At 58.8% G+C, this 18,562-nt stretch overlaps 1 protein-coding gene across 6 annotated transcripts in view; it reads left to right on the forward strand.

Annotated features, from left to right (window-relative positions):
• ADGRG1 (adhesion G protein-coupled receptor G1) overlaps positions 1-15,089 on the forward strand; it is a 42,923-nt gene extending 27,834 nt beyond the window's left edge. For 4 of the 6 annotated variants that reach the window (XM_006148428.3, XM_006148432.3, XM_006148431.3 and 1 more), the window contains exons 2-14: positions 2,496-2,594; positions 3,085-3,504; positions 5,123-5,255; positions 5,760-5,907; positions 6,460-6,591; positions 6,898-7,014; positions 7,238-7,283; positions 7,550-7,653; positions 8,949-9,067; positions 10,442-10,710; positions 11,715-11,823; positions 12,586-12,854; positions 14,535-15,089. In XM_006148428.3, the coding sequence (XP_006148490.1) occupies positions 2,496-2,594; positions 3,085-3,504; positions 5,123-5,255; positions 5,760-5,907; positions 6,460-6,591; positions 6,898-7,014; positions 7,238-7,283; positions 7,550-7,653; positions 8,949-9,067; positions 10,442-10,710; positions 11,715-11,823; positions 12,586-12,854; positions 14,535-14,665 (2,096 nt within the window). In that variant the 3' untranslated portion in view covers positions 14,666-15,089. Of the gene's footprint in view, positions 1-908; positions 935-2,495; positions 2,595-3,084; positions 3,505-5,122; positions 5,256-5,759; positions 5,908-6,459; positions 6,592-6,897; positions 7,015-7,237; positions 7,284-7,549; positions 7,654-8,948; positions 9,068-10,441; positions 10,711-11,714; positions 11,824-12,475; positions 12,855-14,534 lie in introns of those variants that run through there. The other 2 variants (XM_006148435.2, XM_027771850.1) reach the window with 2 other exon arrangements.
• The last annotated feature ends 3,473 nt before the right edge of the window (positions 15,090-18,562 follow it).

Genomic DNA, 18,562 nt, shown 5'->3' on the forward strand with positions numbered 1-18,562 from the left:
CAGGAATGAATCAAAGAGTGTCAGGGGCAGTTGGTCCCCACTGGGCCCTGTCTGTGTTTGAACCCCTTCTATGGACCCCCTGGGGTACAGCTCCACTTATGTCCTCTGGTGATGGGGAACCCCCTCCCTACCTGGCCCCCCTTCTCAGGGGCTGACCCAGGGGGATGATACAAGGCCATGGTTCTGCCCGTCTGGGGGTCTTGTGTACTGACAGTGGTGGCTCTCGTAGCTGATCGGCAGGCCAGAGAGCTAGACGGGTCTGGTCAGCTGCTCTCCGGCTTGCTGTGTGACCATAGGGTGTCCCTAGCTCTTCCAGGCCTTGGACACAAACACCCTACTGTGGGGAACGTGGACCAGAGTCTCAAAGTGATCTGTCAGCTTCTAGTTTCCTAGTGAAAAGCAGTGGTCTCTGTGAGAGGGCTGCCTGGAGGAGGTGACACTTGACCCGAAGATCAGAGGTAGACAACTATAGGGGCCCCTTTCTGCCAGAAAGGAGAGGGAAAGCAGGGGTCTAGGAGGGACATGCTTCTTGTCCCCAGATGCTGATGCTGAGGTTCCTGTCACTGGTGTGAGGTGGCAGGAGGTAGTTTCAAAAGGAAGTAAATGCTGAGATGGACCCAGAGCAGAACCTTCAAAATCACAGCACAGCAAACTGGCCCTTCCCTAAAGCACTTTTCTTTTCTTTCTTTTTTTCCCCCCTCTTTTTGTTAAATTTGCTATAGGGCACATGCACTCCCAGAGAGAGATAGGGTGGGTGGGTGGGGGGGAATAACCCCTGGGGGGATGGCCACCTGCAGGATTTGGGGCTCAAACAGACATATGCTTAGCATGATTTTCTTTCTTTCTTTCTTTTTAAAGAAATGATCTAATCTTATTTATTCATTTATTTATTTTAATTTGACCAGGGAAAGACAGACACACAGAAAGAAGGAAGGTGAGAAAGCAAGCCACCAGGTTCGGGACTTGAACCATGGTCAGCCATGTGGGAGCATCCAGCCACCTGCTGGCCCAGCCCAGCATGATTTTCAAGCCACAGGGTCTGACACTCAAACCACGCAGTCCGCCATGTGGCAAGATGATGAGCCATATGACCTCTGATTGGACTGAGAGGCCTGAAAAATTGGGGGTCCATTCCTCATCCTGGGACAAAGGGGATCAGCTCTTGCTTAAAGGACCCAGGCTCATTCAAGGGAGGCCTGGTCCAGGGGCAAGACAACAAGCTTCTGCCTGGAACAGCCCTCTCTTTAACGCTATCCTCCAATTGTCAGTTCAGAAGCCACCTCTTCCTGGAAGCCCTCCTTGGTTCTTCCCAATGCAGCCTCCTCTCTTGTCCCCCAGTTGCTAGGCCTCCCTTCATCTGGCTGATTGCATCTGTCACTGTGGTCAGATGTAGCTCCCCACAGGATGAGGATGACTGGCTGGGTCTGTCAGCACCCAGCTCTGTCACAGGGCCAGCTGGCAGCAGGGAGGGTCAAGCCACCACCAGGACTGTAGGCTCTAGTTCTGACCAGGGAGGACAAACCCTGGAGCCTTGGGAGAAACCTAGGCAGGTCACTTACCCCTCAGGCCTCAGTTTCCTCATCCGCAAAGTGGACTGACAGTAGTGCCCACTTCATAGGGCTGGAGTGAGAATTCGTGCAGCATCGGGGTGGAGGGGTCAATAAAGAGGCTGACGGGGTGGGGGGCAACAGTGCTCATGGGTTAGGGGAGCTGGCCTGCCCCTGGGTGGGCAATGCCGAGACCTAGTCCTCAGCAGAGACTGCCATGTCCCTGGGCTGTGCCAGCTGCTTACGGCGCTCCCTGGCTCTCCCTGGTGGTCATGATGGGAACTTCCCCTCCCCTCATTCCCCTGTAGAGGGCGCCGTGGACACACTGCTCCTTCAGTTCCTCCCCAACCCTGACCCTGCAACCTCTGCCCCAGGCCCTGAGGGCAGAGATGGATCCAGAGCTCTCTGGCTGGCTAAGGAGGGGTGCTCTAGGCAGTACCGCCCTGATAGGGGGAAAGCCAAAAAGGCGGAACCAAAGTGCCCAGGAACTGACTGCTGGGAGTTGAGGAAGGCTTTCTAGAGGAGATGTCCTCTGAGCGAGGTCTCGGGGATCATGCTAGTGGGATCCCTAGGGGAGAACTCTGAGAACAATCTCCCCCCCCTTTTTTTAACATGTCCAATCCTGGCATAGGTAAGTTCCAGGTGGAACCCTCACCTCCGGATTCTAGATAAGATTACCCCTCACTTCCGGGTCCAGGAGGGAGGTACTATTATTAGCCCCTTCATTTCGAGTGACTCAGGCAGGCAAAGACTGAGCTAGGGCTTGAATCTGGGAAGCCACTCTCAATTCATGCCCAGCTTCCGGCCGTTCTGGGGAGGGCCGTGGGCTGTTTCCACCGTCACCTCCCACCTCTCCTCCCACATCTGCTATGCCAGCATCCCCCTCCACAGGGTGGCCCCAGCAACCCCACGGTCCAGGCTCCCACTAACACTCCTGGTCCCTTACAGGTGGTGACCTCACAGCGCGACGTCCTGGGAGGGAGATGGCTGCCCACGTGCCACTGCAGACAGCATTGTTCCTGCTGTGTCTGCTCTTCCTGGGCCGAGGTAGGCTTCCCTGGGGGGCCCTGGGCTGTCATGACTATGAATGCCCCATGGCGTGGGCAGCTGCCAGCACACACTCCAGCCCCTTCGGGTAGGCACTGACCTGGGGACTCGGAGTCGCTAGAGACGTGCCTCGGAGACAAGAAAAAGGCACTCCCTCCTGGCGGATGCAGCCCAGAGTGTGTACGTGGGGTGGGGACCACGGACTGGGTATCAGCCCCACTCTCCTCTCTGGCCAGAGCATCCTTGTACAGTGTGCAACCTGCACTGCCGTCGATGGCCGCTATGGCTGCGTCAAATCCTGTATTGTTCAAAAATGATGTTTGCCTTTGCAAGTATTATTCGCAGGTTGTTCTTTCTATATTTTGAAGCCAATACCTTGTGTGCAGGGTAGATGCATCCATTTTTGCAGACCCATCGAGGTCTCTGGGCCCCTCCCGCGGCCCACCTGGCCTCTGCTGCAGGGTCCCATCTGCAGCCTCTGCCTCCTCAGGTGTCCATGGTGGGGGTCTTCGGGAAGACTTCCGCTTCTGTGGCCAGAGGAACCAGACACGGGGCAGCAGGATCCAGTACGAGCAGATATCACAGAAGCACATCTTCATCAGAAACTCTGAGGAGGCCCTCACGGTTCACGCCCCCTTCCCGGCAGCCCCCAAGGCTTCCCAAGCTTTCCCAGAGCCCAGGGGCCTCTACCACTTCTGCCTGTACTGGAACCGCCACGCGGGGAAGCTGCACCTGCGCTATGGCAGGCTCGACTACCTGCTGAGTGACAGGGCCTCTGACCTCCTCTGCTTCCGGCACCAGGAGAGTCTGGCCCAGGGGCGCCCGCTGCTTGCCACATCCGTCAGCTCCTGGTGGAGCCCGCGGAACACCAGCCTGCCAAGTGCTTCTGGCTTTACCTTCTTCTTCCATGGTAAGGTGACTTCCAGGCCAAGGTCTGGAGGCAGGGAGCAAGCGCGAGGCAGTGGACGGGGCTCTGAAGTCACAGAACTTGGACTTTGTTCACAGGCAGTAGGGAGCCATTGCAGGTGCTTGAGGAGGGGAGGAGAGCCCTCCAAGACGTGCTTCAGGAAGCTTTGTGGGAGGGCGGGGTGAAGATAGAGGCACAAAGACCCAGCCAAAGACTGCAGGGAAGGATTAGGTAAGGCTGAGGTCTGAGCAGGGCAGGAGTGGAGAATGGACAGGCAGGGCTGGAATCAGGAGCCCCAGGATAGATGGTTCACCCCCATTTCACAGAGGAGGACGCTGAGGCCCAGGGAGGCTCCCAGAGTCACACAGGTAGTGCTCAGCGGCTGACTGGGACAGAGGTCAACCATCAGAGCTGACCCTGCGGTCTGGAGACTGGGTCTTCTGCCTGGGTGTGGCAGGCAGGATGGGGCCACTGCTTTCCCTCAGCTGTGTGCCTAAAGGGGACAAGGAGGGGACAGTGGGAGAAAGTGCCTGAGGCTTTGCTGGGTAGGTCAGGATTTCTGACTCCTTTCAGACTGCTGCAGACCGGGGAGGGGCTGCTTAGGGCAGGGCAGGGCTGTGATAGGGGAGCAGGTTCCATGCAGAGGCTAGGGCAGGGACGGGGGTTGTGTGCACATGCCCAAGATCCCGGGAGGAGAAGGGATTGCAGTGTGACTGTCCCCTCCGGGGGGTGATTTCTCACTTTCCCTCTCACGAGATAGTCTCTCTCTCTTTGGCAAGTGCATGTGCCCTATGGCAAAAACTTCTTAAAGGTATTTATTTATTTATGTATGTGTGTTTATTATGTTAGTCAAAACATAGGGCCACTTGGGCCTTCCTGCCTCAGTGCCCCCTCCCCACAGACCCTCTGCCCATCTGCCCACCCCATCTGAGTCTCCTCTCGTCTCTGGAGGAGTCTGCAGCCCTCTGGCACCAGTAGGGGTGACAACGCCCGGCATCAGGGAGGCTGGTGGGCGTGGAGTCCCCGAGCCACCTCGCAAGCCCCCGTGGTCCACCAAGCCCTGGCTGGGCCTGGGCCCTGCAGCCAATGGGCCTTCTCTGCCCATGTGGAGCCCAGGTAGTGCTCAGCGGCTGACTGGGACAGAGGCCAACGATCAGGACTGACCCTGCGGTCTGGAGACTGGGTCTTCTGCCTGGGTGTGGCAGGCAGGGTGGGGCCACTGCTTTCCCTCAGCTGTGTGCCTAAAGGGGACAAGGAGGGGACAGTGGGAGAAAGCGCCTGAGGCTTTGCTGGGTAGGTCAGGATTTCTGACTCCTTTCAGACTGCTGCAGACCGGGGAGGGGCTGCGTAGGGCGTAGGGCGGGGCAGGGCTGTGATAGGGGAGCGGGTGCCCAGGAGGGTGCCCAGGCGGGTGTCAGGCAGGGTGCGTCCCCTACCCCTGCTCTGCTGGCAGGTTCCACAGCACAGAGCCCCTGGAGGTTTGGCTGGAGGGAGTCTGCCCCCTTTCTTGGCGCCTCAGTTGCCCCTTATGTTAAGCGGGGTCGAAGCATTCTGAGGGCTGAGCAGGACTACGGCATGGCAACCCAGCCCACAGGCTCAGTGGCCTCTCTGTCACCCCCAGATCCTCCCCAGAAGGCCTCCCACAATGCTTCGGTGGACATGTGTGAGCTGAAAAGGGACCTCCAGCTGCTGAGCCAGCTCCTGCAGCATCCCCGGAAGGCCTCACGGAGGCCGCCGTCCACCCATGCCAGCCAGTGAGTGTGGCCCCAGGGAGTTGGGGTGGAGGGTGGCTGAGCAGGTCAGGGCCTGGGGGAGGGTGCTGGAGATGAGGCCATTGGGAAGGTGGCACCGGCTGGGGCGTTTGTCTTTCCATCTCCCTCTGGGGAAGAGAGACAGCCCCCCCACCCCTGCCAAACCCCACTCACGAGTTGATAGAAGCTGGTGTCCTCATCCCATCCCAGGACAGCACAGCCGAGAAAGGAGGAGCGGCTGGCCCATTGAGAGCTCAGCAGATGTGACTCTGCGATGGCTCGGGGTGGGCTGGTGCAGGCGGGGCTGGGCCCAGAGCCCCCTATCCAGCCAGACCCCCCTTTCCTGTTTGCTCCGGGACCCCGTCCCCCTTCCTCTGCTCTCCCCTGGTCCCCTCTCCTCTGTTTCTTTCCTGTGTATCCCTCAGGGTCTCCTCCTCTCTGCCTTGGTCTCCCCGCATGCCCAGGCCCCTCTCCCACTGTCACTCACCACTCTCTCCTCCCTGCCAGGCAGCTGCAGAGCCTGGAGTCAAAGCTGAGCTCTGTAAGATTCTCGGGGGACACGGTATCCTTCGAGGAGGACCGGGTCAACGCCACCGTGTGGAAGCTCCCGCCCACAGCCAGCCTCCAGGACCTGAGCATCCACTCCCGGCCGCAGGTCAGGGCTCGGGCCCAGGTTGGGCGGGGCAGGGGCAGGTGTGAGGCTAGGCAGGCCAGTGGGATATAGCGGCCAGGAGCACCCTACAATGCAGCACCCCACCCCGGCCCCTCCCTGGCCTCCCAGGCCCCAGCGTAACCCTCCGCAGTCGGCGCTACCTCCTGGTGCTGAGGGCCCTTCCTGGGTGCAGGAGCTCCTGGGCACACTGGCGGGAACAGATCAGCCCCTGCCCCTAGCTGGAGAACAGCCCTTGAGTGGGTCTACTTAGCCGATGTCACCCATGCTGCCATTCGGCCACCTGTAGGCAGAGTGGACATTGGAGTCCGAGACAACAACACCATGTGGTTCTCCCGGGCCTGTTTGCCCCTGGGACCCCCGGATCCAACCACAAGGCTCCCCAGCCAGAGCTGGTGCTGAGGATGGGAGGGGAAGCAGGCCCGTCTGGGTCAAGCCTGTCTTCCTGAAGGAGACAGGCTTAGCCACGGCAGTGGCCGGGAAGGGCTGTGTGCGCATGCGTGTTCGGCTCAGTCCTGTGGGCACTCTGGTCTGCAGGAGGAGCAGGGCGAGGTCCTGGAGTACTCGGTGCTGCTGCCCCGCGCGCTCTTCCAGAGGGCCAAAGGCCGGAGGGGCGAGGCCGAGAAGAGACTCCTCCTGGTGGACTTCAGCAGCCAGGCCCTGTTCCAGGTATGGGGCGCCCCTCGTGCCCTCAGAGGGATGGAAAGAGGCATGCAGCCAGGTTCCCCCTCCAGGAGCCAAAGCTTTCCTTGGAAAGTCAGAAATTAGACTACAGTGTGCAAATCTCCCTGCAAGAGATCTACGTGGTATTGTTCTTACTACAGTGTGAATGACTACATGCACAAGAATCAGTTCCAGAGGGAGGCAGGATCTCAGAGCAATGTGCTAGTAGAGATGGAAGCCTAAAGCACCAGGGAATTTTCCCTGCAGCCCTGAACCCCCTCCCTCCTCTCTTTTCCCACCCCATTTATCTAGGACAAGAATTCCAGCCAAGTGTTGGGTGAGAAGGTCTTGGGCATTATTGTGCAGAACACCAAAGTGGCCAACCTCTCAGAGCCTGTGGTGCTCACCTTCCAGCACCAGCCTCAGCCGGTAAGTGAGCAAATGGACCAAGGGGACAAGGGTCCTTCTGGCCGTGTCCCCTTCCCGCTCCCTCCTTCCTCACCCACTCATCTTTAGAACAGAGGTTCCTCATTGCAGGCACCAGCCATGCCCAAATGGGGTGGGTGGTGGCCTCGCCCAGTCTGGACTTCCTCCGCTGGGCCAGAGCGGTGGCCGGTGGTGTGATCCACTCTCCTCTTTCTTGTCCCTGCAGAAGAACGTGACTCTGCAATGTGTCTTCTGGGTTGAAGACCCGACCTGTGAGTATTGAGGGGCCTCTGGGCTAGACAGTATCTAGAATAAAAATGGGGTCCTGGAGGGTAGGGGAGATGGGGTCAATCAGGGAGGGCTTCCTGGAGAAAGGTAAGTCTTAAAAAAGGTAAGACGCAGGCTAGGGATCTGCTGGGTGGGGCAAAGGCTCAGAAGGAGGCAGTTATGCGTTTGGCGGGGGTTGAAGGGGAGAGGAGGATTGCAACAGGGTCCTGGGGGACTGGCCTTGATGGGAGCCCCTTCCATCCCCTCAAAGTGAGCAGCCCTGGGAGCTGGAGCAGCGCCGGGTGCGAGACCATCAAGAAAGAGACCCAGACATCCTGCCTGTGCGACCACCTGACCTACTTTGCAGTTCTCATGGTGAGCGGCCCCTGCGGCCTGGTAGCCACCCACAGGCTGGGTCTGGGTTCTGTGCCTGGCACTGTCACCGATGAAGTTATTCGTTTTTCTTTCTTCTTTTTTTTTTGGAGAGGTTTTTGCTATAGGGTGTGTGTACTCGCCAGAGAGACAGAGAGAGACAGAAAGCGAGAAATCACCCCCCAGGGAGGATGGCCATGCCGCAATCCCTTCTCCTCCATTCTCCTCTCGGGATCTTGGGCACGCATGCACACGTGCCCGGTATGAGTTTAAGCCACCGGGTCTGGGACTTGAACCACAGTCGACTACATGAGAGTCCAGCGAAGCAGCCATTACGCTAACTGCTGGTCCCAAGTCATTCATTTTTTTATCACAACCCTCCAAGGTAGCTCCGATGATTCCATTTTGTAGATAAGGAAACTGAGGCTCAGAAAGGTTAAGCAGTTCACCCAAGGCCAAACCAAGGCCAAACAGCCAGTAAGTGAAGGAGCTGGTCTGTAAAGCCTTTGCTATGTATTTTACTTTTTTGGGTTTTTGCCACAGGGTATGTGCACTCACCAGAGAGAGACAGAGAGAGGGAGACAGAGAAACTACCCCCCACCCCAAGGGGATGACCACACCATAATCCCTTCTCCTCCATTCTCCTCTCAGGGTTTTGGGCATGCACGCACATGCACCTGGTGTGATTTTCAAGGCACCAGGTCCAAGGCTCGAACTGTGGTCAGCCAAGTGGGAGTTCAGTGCCTTAACCACCATGCCACCTGCTGGCCTCAAACCGTTGCTATTTATTCCTCCTAAACTTCAGTGTGTGATAAAAATGCAGATTCCTGGCTCCAACCTAGGATTCCGATTCCTCAGGGAGACCCTGGGGCCGGGTGTGTGTTTCGATTGAGCCCCTGAGTGGGTGCTGAGGCCCAGCATGGAGTCCCCTGGGGTGGGTTTCAGCAGAGGGTGTGTGTCCCAGGATGTCAGATTCTCCCAGTGGCTGTCAAGCTGTGGCTTGAACCCCCTGGATGTGGGGAGCTCCTCCCTCACAGGACACCGGTCCCCGTGCTGAGCATCAGAGTAAAGTACCACTGGGCGGAAGTTCTCTGGTGGTTGTGCGTCAGGAACCCCCCCGACAATGTGTTGACAGCATGATTGTCCTCTGGGAAATGGCTCATGGGCCGCTTTCTGCTCAGCTGGAGGGCACTCACGGGTTCTGAGGCTCACCGGGGACACGGGGCAGCCTCTGCCAGGGCAGAGCCTCGGGCTGAGGTGGGGACGCTGAGGCCAGCCCTGCCTGTCTCCGGGCCCAGGTCTCCTCGGTGGAGGTGGACGCTGTCCACAAGCACTACCTGACCCTCCTCTCCTACGTGGGCTGCGTCGTCTCTGCCCTGGCCTGCGTCCTCACCATCGCCGCCTACCTGTTCTCCAGGTAAGCCTGGGAGGGGCAGGACGAGGGAAGGAGACCCTCCATGGCACACCCCCAGAGACTGGCCCGCCCCGTTACCCCAGAATGTGCCCCGTGTGTGGGGTGGGGGGCAGGGGCACATGGCGTCCTCTCTGTGGTGTTCGGATGACGGAGCAATCACACAGTTGAGTCCGTCTCCGGCGTGCAGAGCTGGGGCGTTTGTGCCTGCCTTTGCCTGATCCCATGCGGGGCCTTTGGGCACGCATAGCAATGGGGATGACAGTGGCCGTAGCACTGGGCTTCCCGTGGCCGTGGCATGCTCTCAGTGCTCGGTAAGGGTCAGCACGGGTCACCTGCACAGCGGCCCCCTGAGCGAGCACTCAGAGAGGGCGAGTGACCTGCCTGAGGTCGCGCAGCGGGCAGTACCGAGGCTGAGACTGTCAGTGCGTGGCAGGTCCTAAGTGCGGTCCACTTGCAGTCAGGCTGTGGCCCATTGGATAGAGGGAGCATCCTTAGTTCTGGAAACACCTGGGGGCCCTTGACTAGGGCGAGGGTGGGGCTGTGAGCGTAAAGCCACACGTGCAGATGCGTGTCCACAGCTGCACACACGGGGCTGAGTAGGTGAAGGGGCTGAGCAGGGAGAGCCGACGGGCTCTGTGGGAGTCGGGGGTGCAGATAGATGTCCCAGACACCTACGTGGTTGCCAATGTGACCAAGGACCCAGGAACGGGGGGCCTTGGGAACGGAGCCTCTCCCCTCTGCCTGATGCCCTGCTTCACTGCAACCCTCAGTCCAGCCCTCTGAGGGGGCCGTCCTCCCCCTTCACAGATGAGTGAGCTGTCTGTGGGGGAGGGGACCAGCCCAAGGCGGTGCCACAAGTGAGGGGCCCAGGAGTGGGAGTCCAGGGGCCTGTGTTCTGGTGTTCCCCAGTGGGCCACATAGCCTGGAGACGGGGTGGGGTGGGATGTGAACACGCTGACTTGCACACTGCACACAGGTGCACGCGCCCCACACTCAGACCCCTAAATGCACAAGCATGCACATAGATGGGAGACTTGGAGTGTGGGTGGCATGGATCCCCAAACAGCAAAGACGCCGGTCTTTCTTCTCCGAGAGCTCTCGGAGTGTCTGGTTTATTTTAATGGCTGCTTGTCTCCTTGCCTTTTCCTGGCTAAGGCTGGTGATAAATGTGCATGTGGTGCCAGAGTCTGTGGGTGCTGAGCACTCAGTAGGTACACAAATGGGGCACAGCAGCTGCAGCCACAGGAGTAGGGTAGAGAGCGTGTGTAACTGTGCGTGTGCATGTGTGGTCTGGGAAGGCTTCCTGGAGGAGGAGGAGGAGTGGGCACCCTCGCCTGCCTTCCCACAGTGGCCCACCAGGGTGCCCCGCCCCTGCAGGAGGAAGCCTCGCGATTACACCATCAAGGTGCACATGAACCTGCTGCTGGACGTCTTCCTGCTGGACGTGAGCTTCCTGCTCAGCGAGCCAGTGGCGCTGACGGGCTCTGAGGCCGGCTGCCGCGCCAGCGCCATCCTCCTGCACTTCTCCCTGCTCGCCTGCCTCTCCTGGATGGGCCTCGAGGGCTACAATCTCTACCGCCTTGTGGTTGAGGTCTTTGGCACCTACGTCCCCGGCTATCTGCTCAAGCTCAGCATCGTGGGCTGGGGTGAGTGGCTGGGAGGAGTCTCTCCGAGCTCAGGAGGAGGGCGCAGGAGGCCCCACACGTGCCTCTCCTACTCAGCTTTTGGCCAAGCACAGGCACCTGGCTCTGCACCTGGTTCTGACTTCCCTCACTGCTTCTCTCACCCCCCCGCCCCGTCCCCACGGTCCCTCCTGACTTGGTCAAGAACCCCTCTAGGAAGATGAAGCAGTAAACCCTATCCCTAAGACTCAGTTCCAAATGCCCCACATCTCTCGTTCCATGAAAGGGGGGTTGTGGTTCGGGCGCCTGTGTACGACTGTGCAGGTCGTCCCTGCTCACAGGTCCCCACTGGGAGGGGAGTGCGGCTGAAATCCAGTCTTCCACTCCCCTAATTCAGGGCTGGCAGGGGCCCCGCTGGGCAGGTAGCATTTCGTCCTTGACCCATGATACCTCTCGTCCATGCTCCAGACCCCTCACGTCAGACCGGAGCCCAGAGGCTTGGCACCAGCTCAGCCTCTCCGTGTCTCTCACCAACTTGCGTGTTTCTCCCTGGGCCCCTTCTTTGTTCACTCCACCCGTTAATAAAAATTTCCTCCCGCGTTGGGCCTGTATCAAGATCGGGGTGTTTGGAGGTGGGTGGCCCCCTCGGGGGGTTTTCCATCTTCACCTGGTGGACCAGGTCAAAGCGCAGCACCGACATCCCCTGGGAGCAGAACTCTGCCCCACCCTCAGGCCGTCCCCTTCACCCGCCTCTCCCTGACATTCAGCCCTTCAGCAGAGAACGGCAGGCCTTTGCCCTTTCCCCGAAAGACAGTCGGGGTGGCGAGGAGGAGAGGCTTGCCTTTATGGGATACCCAGACTGGAAAGGAGGGTCCAAGCTTGAGGGACCTTCCCTAGATGGGGCTGGGTGGGCTCTGGGAGCACTGACCTGCAAGGCTTGGGGGGTCTCACCCCAGATCTGCCTTAAGGCAGGGGAGGACTGGGCCTCAAGGAGTGGGAGATGGAGCCCCATGCTCTGCTGCCCACAGGCTTCCCCATCTTCCTGGTGACGCTGGTGGCGCTGGTGGACGTGAACAACTATGGCCCCATCATCCTGGCTGTGCACAGGACTCCGGAGAGCGTCATTTACCCTTCCATGTGAGTGGCTGTGTGTGGTGGGAGCAGGGATGTGGAGTATAGAGCCTGCAGAGCAGCCTGGGACTGGAACATGCCGGCCAGGGGGCCCAGGGTCCTTGCCTGCTGGTGGTATTGGCCTGGCAGTCGCTGGAGTGCTTAAGGGGCGTGGAGGGTACATAAAGATCTGAATCTGCCTCTCGCTCACCTGGTGACCTCACATAAGTCCTGGCTCTTCTCTGAACCTCCGTTTCCTCATTTCTGAAGTGGGAGTATGGGACGGAGCATGAGTCCCGCCATGTTCCTTTGCTGTAGCCCTCTGTCTCCTCAAGAAGGTGGAGATACTGAGGCTCAGGGGTCTCCTCCTAGCCACGTGGAGAGCCAGTGCACTGCTCAAAGGCACCCCGCTGGAGGGCGAGTGGGCTGATCCGGGCTTCCGCTGGCCTAATTCACCCAGGCTGAAGGTGACCCTGACTGCTTTCCCCCAAACCTGGGCTGGAAGCCAGAGTTCCTGAGCTCCAGGCCGGAGCCCCTGTAGCTCAGTGTCCTTGTGGTTCTCAGCCCTTCACATTCATGACCTGGAATGTGCCTTATCTGTATCACTGTATACTTAATGTTTCCCTTTAAATCACCTCACTCGTTAACGTAAATGTATTCGCAAAAATGATATCAACAGTATAAGTGAGAAGCCAGCAGTCCTCACCGTAAACAGTGGTTAATGATGAAACGAACATGGAAATGCTGCCTCAGCCTGGCCGATCACTCCGCCCTCACCCCTGCCTGCAGGTGCTGGATCCGGGACTCCCTGGTCAGCTACGTCACCAACCTGGGGCTCTTCAGCCTGGTGTTTCTGTTCAACATGGCCATGCTGGGCACCATGGTGGTGCAGATCCTGCGGCTGCACTCACACACTCAAAAGTGGGTCCACGTGCTGACGCTGCTGGGCCTCAGCCTGGTCCTCGGCCTCCCCTGGGCCTTGGTCTTCTTCTCCTTTGCTTCTGGTACCTTCCAGCTCGTCATCCTCTACCTCTTCAGCATCATCACCTCCTTCCAAGGTAGGCATGGAGAAGACCCCCTGCCCTGGCCCCAGGGTTCCCCAGGCAGGGAAGAGATGACCCAGAGGCCCTGAAGACTTCCCTTCTCTGTGCCCCAGTCCTCTCATTCATAAAATGGGGGCATCCAGGGCGTCAGTCAGCAAGGCTTTATTGAGCACCTGCTGTGTGCAGACCCTGTGCTAAGTCCTGAGGCTGCAGCTGCAAGCCAGCTGGGTGAGGGCCTGGCTTGCATGGGCTGTGCGCTAGTGGGGAAGACTGGGTAAGCGAGCCCATGGCCATCATAGGCTTGCTCAGAGAGCGGGCAGTACGGGGCCTGGGCCAGGCAGGGGACGTTTTAGGGAGTGGCCAGGGAAGCCTCTCTGTACAGGAGACATCTGAGGACAACAGAAAGATCAGCTCTAGAGAGATCTGGAACCTCGTTACTCCAAGAGCACGCCACAGACCCGCGGCATCAGCATTGTGGGGAGATTGTTAGAAATAGACTCTGGTCCACACTGGACTGGCTGGAGCAGGCTGTGCTTTTAGCAAGACACCCAGGGGATTCACACCCTATCTAGGGGCTGGAGCTCCAGGTGGGGGTGGGCAGAGCGACGACCCAGGCCCTGAGGTTGGAACAAGCTTGCACGTGGGAGGACAGTGTGGAGAAGCAGGCTTGAGGCCAGCGAGGGAGTTGGGCAGGGAAAGGGGCAGGAAAAAAAAGGCAGAGAGGCAGGATCGTGAGTGGTCCAGCCCAATGCCTCTCGCTCACCTGGTGACCTCGCATAAGTCCTGGCTCTTCTCTGAACCTCCATTTCCTCATTTCTGAAGTGGGAGTATGGGACGGAGCATGACGGAGTATGGACGGAGCCCTCCCTGCTCTGTCTGCACCCTCCACCCTTGCCTGTCCCACCTCCTCCAGACACAGGTGCATGCGCACACGCCCATACCCCTCCGGCTATGCTGAGTGGGGAGGCTGCAAGGCCAGCCTTCTACCGAGGGTTACTGCAGGAGCATGCGCTGGTAGATGCAGTTGTGGAGCAGACTGAGGCCACGTGGGAGGCCTGGGTTCGATTCTCAGCCCACCCTAGAGAAGTGAGGTGCAGAAGCATGTGCCTGTGGTCCCAGCTACTCAGGAAGCAGAGGCAGGAGGATCGTGACATAGAGAGACCCTAAAAAAGTAGTCTGAAAAAAGGATGAAAGGAACAGGCCCAGTGGATGAGGGACGGGGGAGATGTCACCAACTTCAAGTATTTAACTCTAGAGTCTTTACTCTCTCGCCTATGAAATGACGGGGACGCTATGGCCTATCAGGTAGGACCATACGGTCACATGACTTATTGAGCTACTAATAGATTGTGGTATTGTATCACTGTAGGGGCGACGAGGTCACACAGGGTTTAAACGGGTGGCCTTAGAGCCAGGTCACCGAGGTCTGACCCCTGGCTCAGCCAGGTCCCCTTACCTGGCCTCCCTGGCCTCAGTTCCCTTGTTGGTAAAACAGAATAGTCATGCCTGGGACTGAGCTCGCAGGAGCCCCGAGATGAGGGAGGTGACACGGAGACACTGAGCACAGTGCCTGGCCCACGCAGGTCAGGGAGAAGGCAGGGGAAGCTGGGGTAGACCGAGTCCAGGAGGCTGGGCAAGGAGCGGGTGGGCAGGCAGGTTGCCCCACAGGCTGAGCCCCATTCCGCTCCCCCACAGGCTTCCTCATCTTCCTCTGGTACTGGTCCATGCGTCTGCAGGCCCAGGGCGGCCCATCCCCGCTCAAGAGCAGCTCGGACAGTGCGCGGCTGCCCATCAGCTCCGGCAGCACCTCGTCCAGTCGCATCTAGGCGCTGGCAGCAGACGGGCTCTTCTCGGATTGCCTGTGACCTTCTGCCAGCGACAGCCCTTGGCCCGTCAGCAGCGACATGCAGAGAACCAAGGACCTTGGAGGGATGGGGCTGTCACCACAGGGACCAGACTCCTGGGCTCTGTCCTCTGAGTTGGCCCAGGGATGACTTGGCGCTCGGGTACAGCTCCCAGAGGACTCAGGAGTAAGTTGCTGCACTGCGTGTGGGACTGCCCCCACAGCTGTCCCACCTGGACTGAGGCCTGGCTTGCCTTGCCACCCCTGGGCCCAGTCCTCAATGCTGGGGGTTGGGAACCCACAGGTGGCCGGGTCAAGCCATGGATCAGGGAGGCCTGGTGGCATCCTTCGTCCTGCCCCTGGCGGGCTCCGTGCAGGCTCGCTGTGGCCCCCGCCACGGCAAACTTAGGCTAAAAAAAACGACAGATGGGCGGGGCAGGACTTGGGGCAGAGCCCTGGATGGGAACGGCCGGCCCTGGATGGGGATGGCCCTGACCGCAGCACAACAGCTACCCGCCTACCTCGTTGGCTTCCCCGCCCTCCTCCTTTCCCAGGGCCTTTCCTGGGAGCTCCTCCACCCTCCACTCACTCCCGGGGCCCCCGAGTCTAATGCTATCTTTTCGGGTAGAAGTATCCAAGAGCCACCTTGTGCCTGCTACAAACTGTTACCTTGGTCTGCCCCTGACTTGGGCTTCACGTAGACGCCTGGGCTGGCTAGGTCCTTCCTGACTTCATATAGACTCTGGGGTGGGCTAGGTCCCTCCAGCCTTTGTATAGACCCTGGGCTGGGCTGGGACCCTCCTGCCATCTGGGCCAGTCTCTGAACTGCTTGGCCCTCGCTCACACCTCGAAGCCGCCCTCAGCCTCACCGGCTGCCCTCTGGTGGCGAGAACTGTGAAACGTCACAGTCCAGTCTCCTTTCCCTTCCAACACTCCGAAGACTGAGACAGACCTCCTGGCCTGGAGTCCCATACTGTCCCACAGGGTCATTCCAGAATCCTTGCAAAAGGCCCTGGGCACACTGAGCTCCCGTCATGGTTCATTCTGGCCAATCACCAGCCTATGCAGGTGGTAGGACACAGGTGAACTGGTTGTTCCCACTGAGAGTTCTCTGCTGTGAGGCACACGCAAGGCAACAAAAGCTCCTGGAGGTATAGGCATAGGGTGGGGGGGGGGGAGAGCATCCTTCCTGGATGGGAATCCAGGAAGACTTTCTGTAGAAGGTGTCACCTTTGATCCTGTTCTCAGCCTTAATAATGGGGAGATGTTTTTAAGTACCAATTTGTTGGTCTTTTGATATTAAAAAGAAGTACCTGTTCATTGTAGAGAATTTGGAAACTAGACTATCAAGAGGGAAATAAAAACCAGCTGTTACCACCTAACAAGCCAGCAGAAACATTTTGGAGCGTTTTCTTCTGAGCTGCTTTTTTCTGTTGCCATTCCAACAACCACTGATATAAACACTTTGCAATAATCAGAAAATGTGGAGAGAAGAAGAACATCTATAGAGAAAAATCTCAAGTGCTTGAAGCCATATCAACCAGATCAGGGATGAAGGATGGCTGAAACTTGGTGTCGGTGGAGAGGAGGCACTGGGGAGTGGTGGGGTCTGCGGTGTACTGGCGATTACAAAGCCCACTCTGAGGGGCAGCTGCCATTCAGCTCTAGCTGGTCGCTGCCTCGCAGGGGTGTGGGCTCACGTAGTCAGACCCACTTCCCTTTATGAAAAACAAGGAGTCCGGATTGTGTGAAATGTGCTCATTTTAAAGTTTTGGTGAATCCTAAAGATTCTTTGGCCAAAGAGATCACCATCCAGGGCTGAATTTAACCCCTGCCTGGTCATATGATATACATGGTCAGTTTACTGACCGGTCTGTGGTCGGTGGGCTGCAGGAGGAAACGACTGGGCCTTTCTCCTGTCATTGCCTCTGACCTGTTCCAGCAAATCTCTCCTCCCGTCCTGGGACATGGGCTAGGCAGATCTTGTAGGTTTCTGTCCTTGCTCCGTCAAGAGAGTAGCCACGTTTGACCCTCGCTGTATGTGTTCAGGCATGGCATCCCAGCGCAGTCTAAATCGAAGCCCACCCAGACCTACATCCTAGGTTGTTTTCGTTTGTTTGTTTGTTTTTGCCAGAAGTCACGTGCACTTGCCAGAGAAAACCGGAGGGATGGGGAGAAAATACCCCTTAAAGGGGCCTGAGCACGCTGGAATCGTTTCCCCATTTTTCTATCCTGTTAGGATTTTAGGCATGCACACACATGTGCCTGTGTGCTTTTTCAAGCCACCAAGCCCAGGATTTGAACTGCAGTCAGCCATTGGGAACCGAACCACTAGGCTAGAGGGCCACCCTACACATCCCAGCTTTCTCTCTGTCCTGGAATCGCTTCCCTTCTCTCCTGGCTGCTCCAGGAGGAGCTCAAGCAGGGAGAGAAGCGCAGGTCACTGGCGGTGGAGAGGACCGGAGTGAGGCCACCTTGGCAGCTGGAGTAGACTGGCAGTGCCCTCCGATGGGCACCTGCAAGGACCTTGGCACTGGGAACCCCAACGCCCTGCCTCTCTCTTGACCCCTCTTCTGTTCCTTGCCCTGGCCTCTGCCCCTCACCTTCCTCAAGGTGGACGACGGCTCTTATGCCCCAGCTCCTAGGACCAAGGCCAAACCTCCGCACCCCCAACACACACATGTGCTCCCAGCAGTGTCCTGGCTGGGAGCCAGCGGGTCAGATCCAGCTCCTACAGGCCTCTTCATCTCTGTGAGGTGGTCTCTCAGAAAGGCCCAGGTTGGGGGCATCCCCTCTTGTTCACATTTGAGGAAGGAGGAAAAGGACCCAACTCCCTCTTCCAAGCACTCCCTCAAATTCTCCTGCTTCCTGGGTGGCCAACTTGGTTCTGGGCCTGGCTTAGGTGGTGGGAAGCAGGCCTTGGGGTCTCTCCGCCACGAGCCCAGGGACATCTGATGTCTATGAGGAGGAGTTCCTTTGACCCTACTGGTTCTCAGGCACTTGCCTGTTTCTGTGGGGCCTTAGACAGCAGGACGTGCCCAGTCTGCATCTAGAAGCATCTCTCTGGCTTGGGAAATGGATCAGAGCTGCCAGAGGGTGGATACTGGCCAGGTTCGGCCCGAAGACTTGGGGCCTTGCCCACCTGGAGCCATTGGGATAACTGAGGCAGAAGGTGACAGACGGGGGTTTGGGGTCCCAGGGCTCTGTACACGCTGCAGGCCAGTCCCTGACCCTGTGGGGCCTAGGAGGGTCTTCAGAGAAGGGGCTGTAGGGAGGATGGCCTTCCTTCTGGCCCTGCCTGACCCACTCCTGCCAGCTTCCCAGGTGGGCTGGACACAGTGTGTCCCCATCTGCACATCCCCAGGCCCCTCTTATCAAACCGGCCCCCAGGAGTTCTGCTAAGGGTACAGGTGCCAGGGTGGGGCTAGGCCCGGCCAGCCACAATCCGCCGGTTCCTCTTGCCCTGGACAGCAGCTGGGAGGGAGGCGGCAGGTCTTCCAGGGAGGGCTGGCCAGGTGGGAGGAGGGGCAGGCCCCACCCTCCCATCTGCCCACCCTAGCCTTCCCTGCACAGGAAGTTTCAGGGGCTCAGGAACCCCTGGGTTCTGACCTGGTGCTCCATGCCAGATCCCCACCTGCCTTCCCACCCCTCCCAGCCAGCCCAGCAAGGGATGCGCTCTGGCTGGACACCGCCACGTGGGAGGAAGGGAAAAGAGGCCAGTGGGGCCGAGAGGCCCCCCCAGTTAGACCCCGAGGTGGGGCAAGGCCTGAGCAGGGAGCAGGAGATAAGCACCTTCTCGGTGGGGTCCCTTCACCTCCCCATCTCCCAGTGGCCGTGGGCCCGTGCCAAGGGCCGCACTCATCCACACGGCTTCCCGGGG

The sequence above is a fragment of the Tupaia chinensis genome, unplaced genomic scaffold, assembly GCF_000334495.1.
Source record: "Tupaia chinensis unplaced genomic scaffold, TupChi_1.0 Scaffold000235_1, whole genome shotgun sequence".
Taxonomy (NCBI): domain Eukaryota; kingdom Metazoa; phylum Chordata; class Mammalia; order Scandentia; family Tupaiidae; genus Tupaia; species Tupaia belangeri.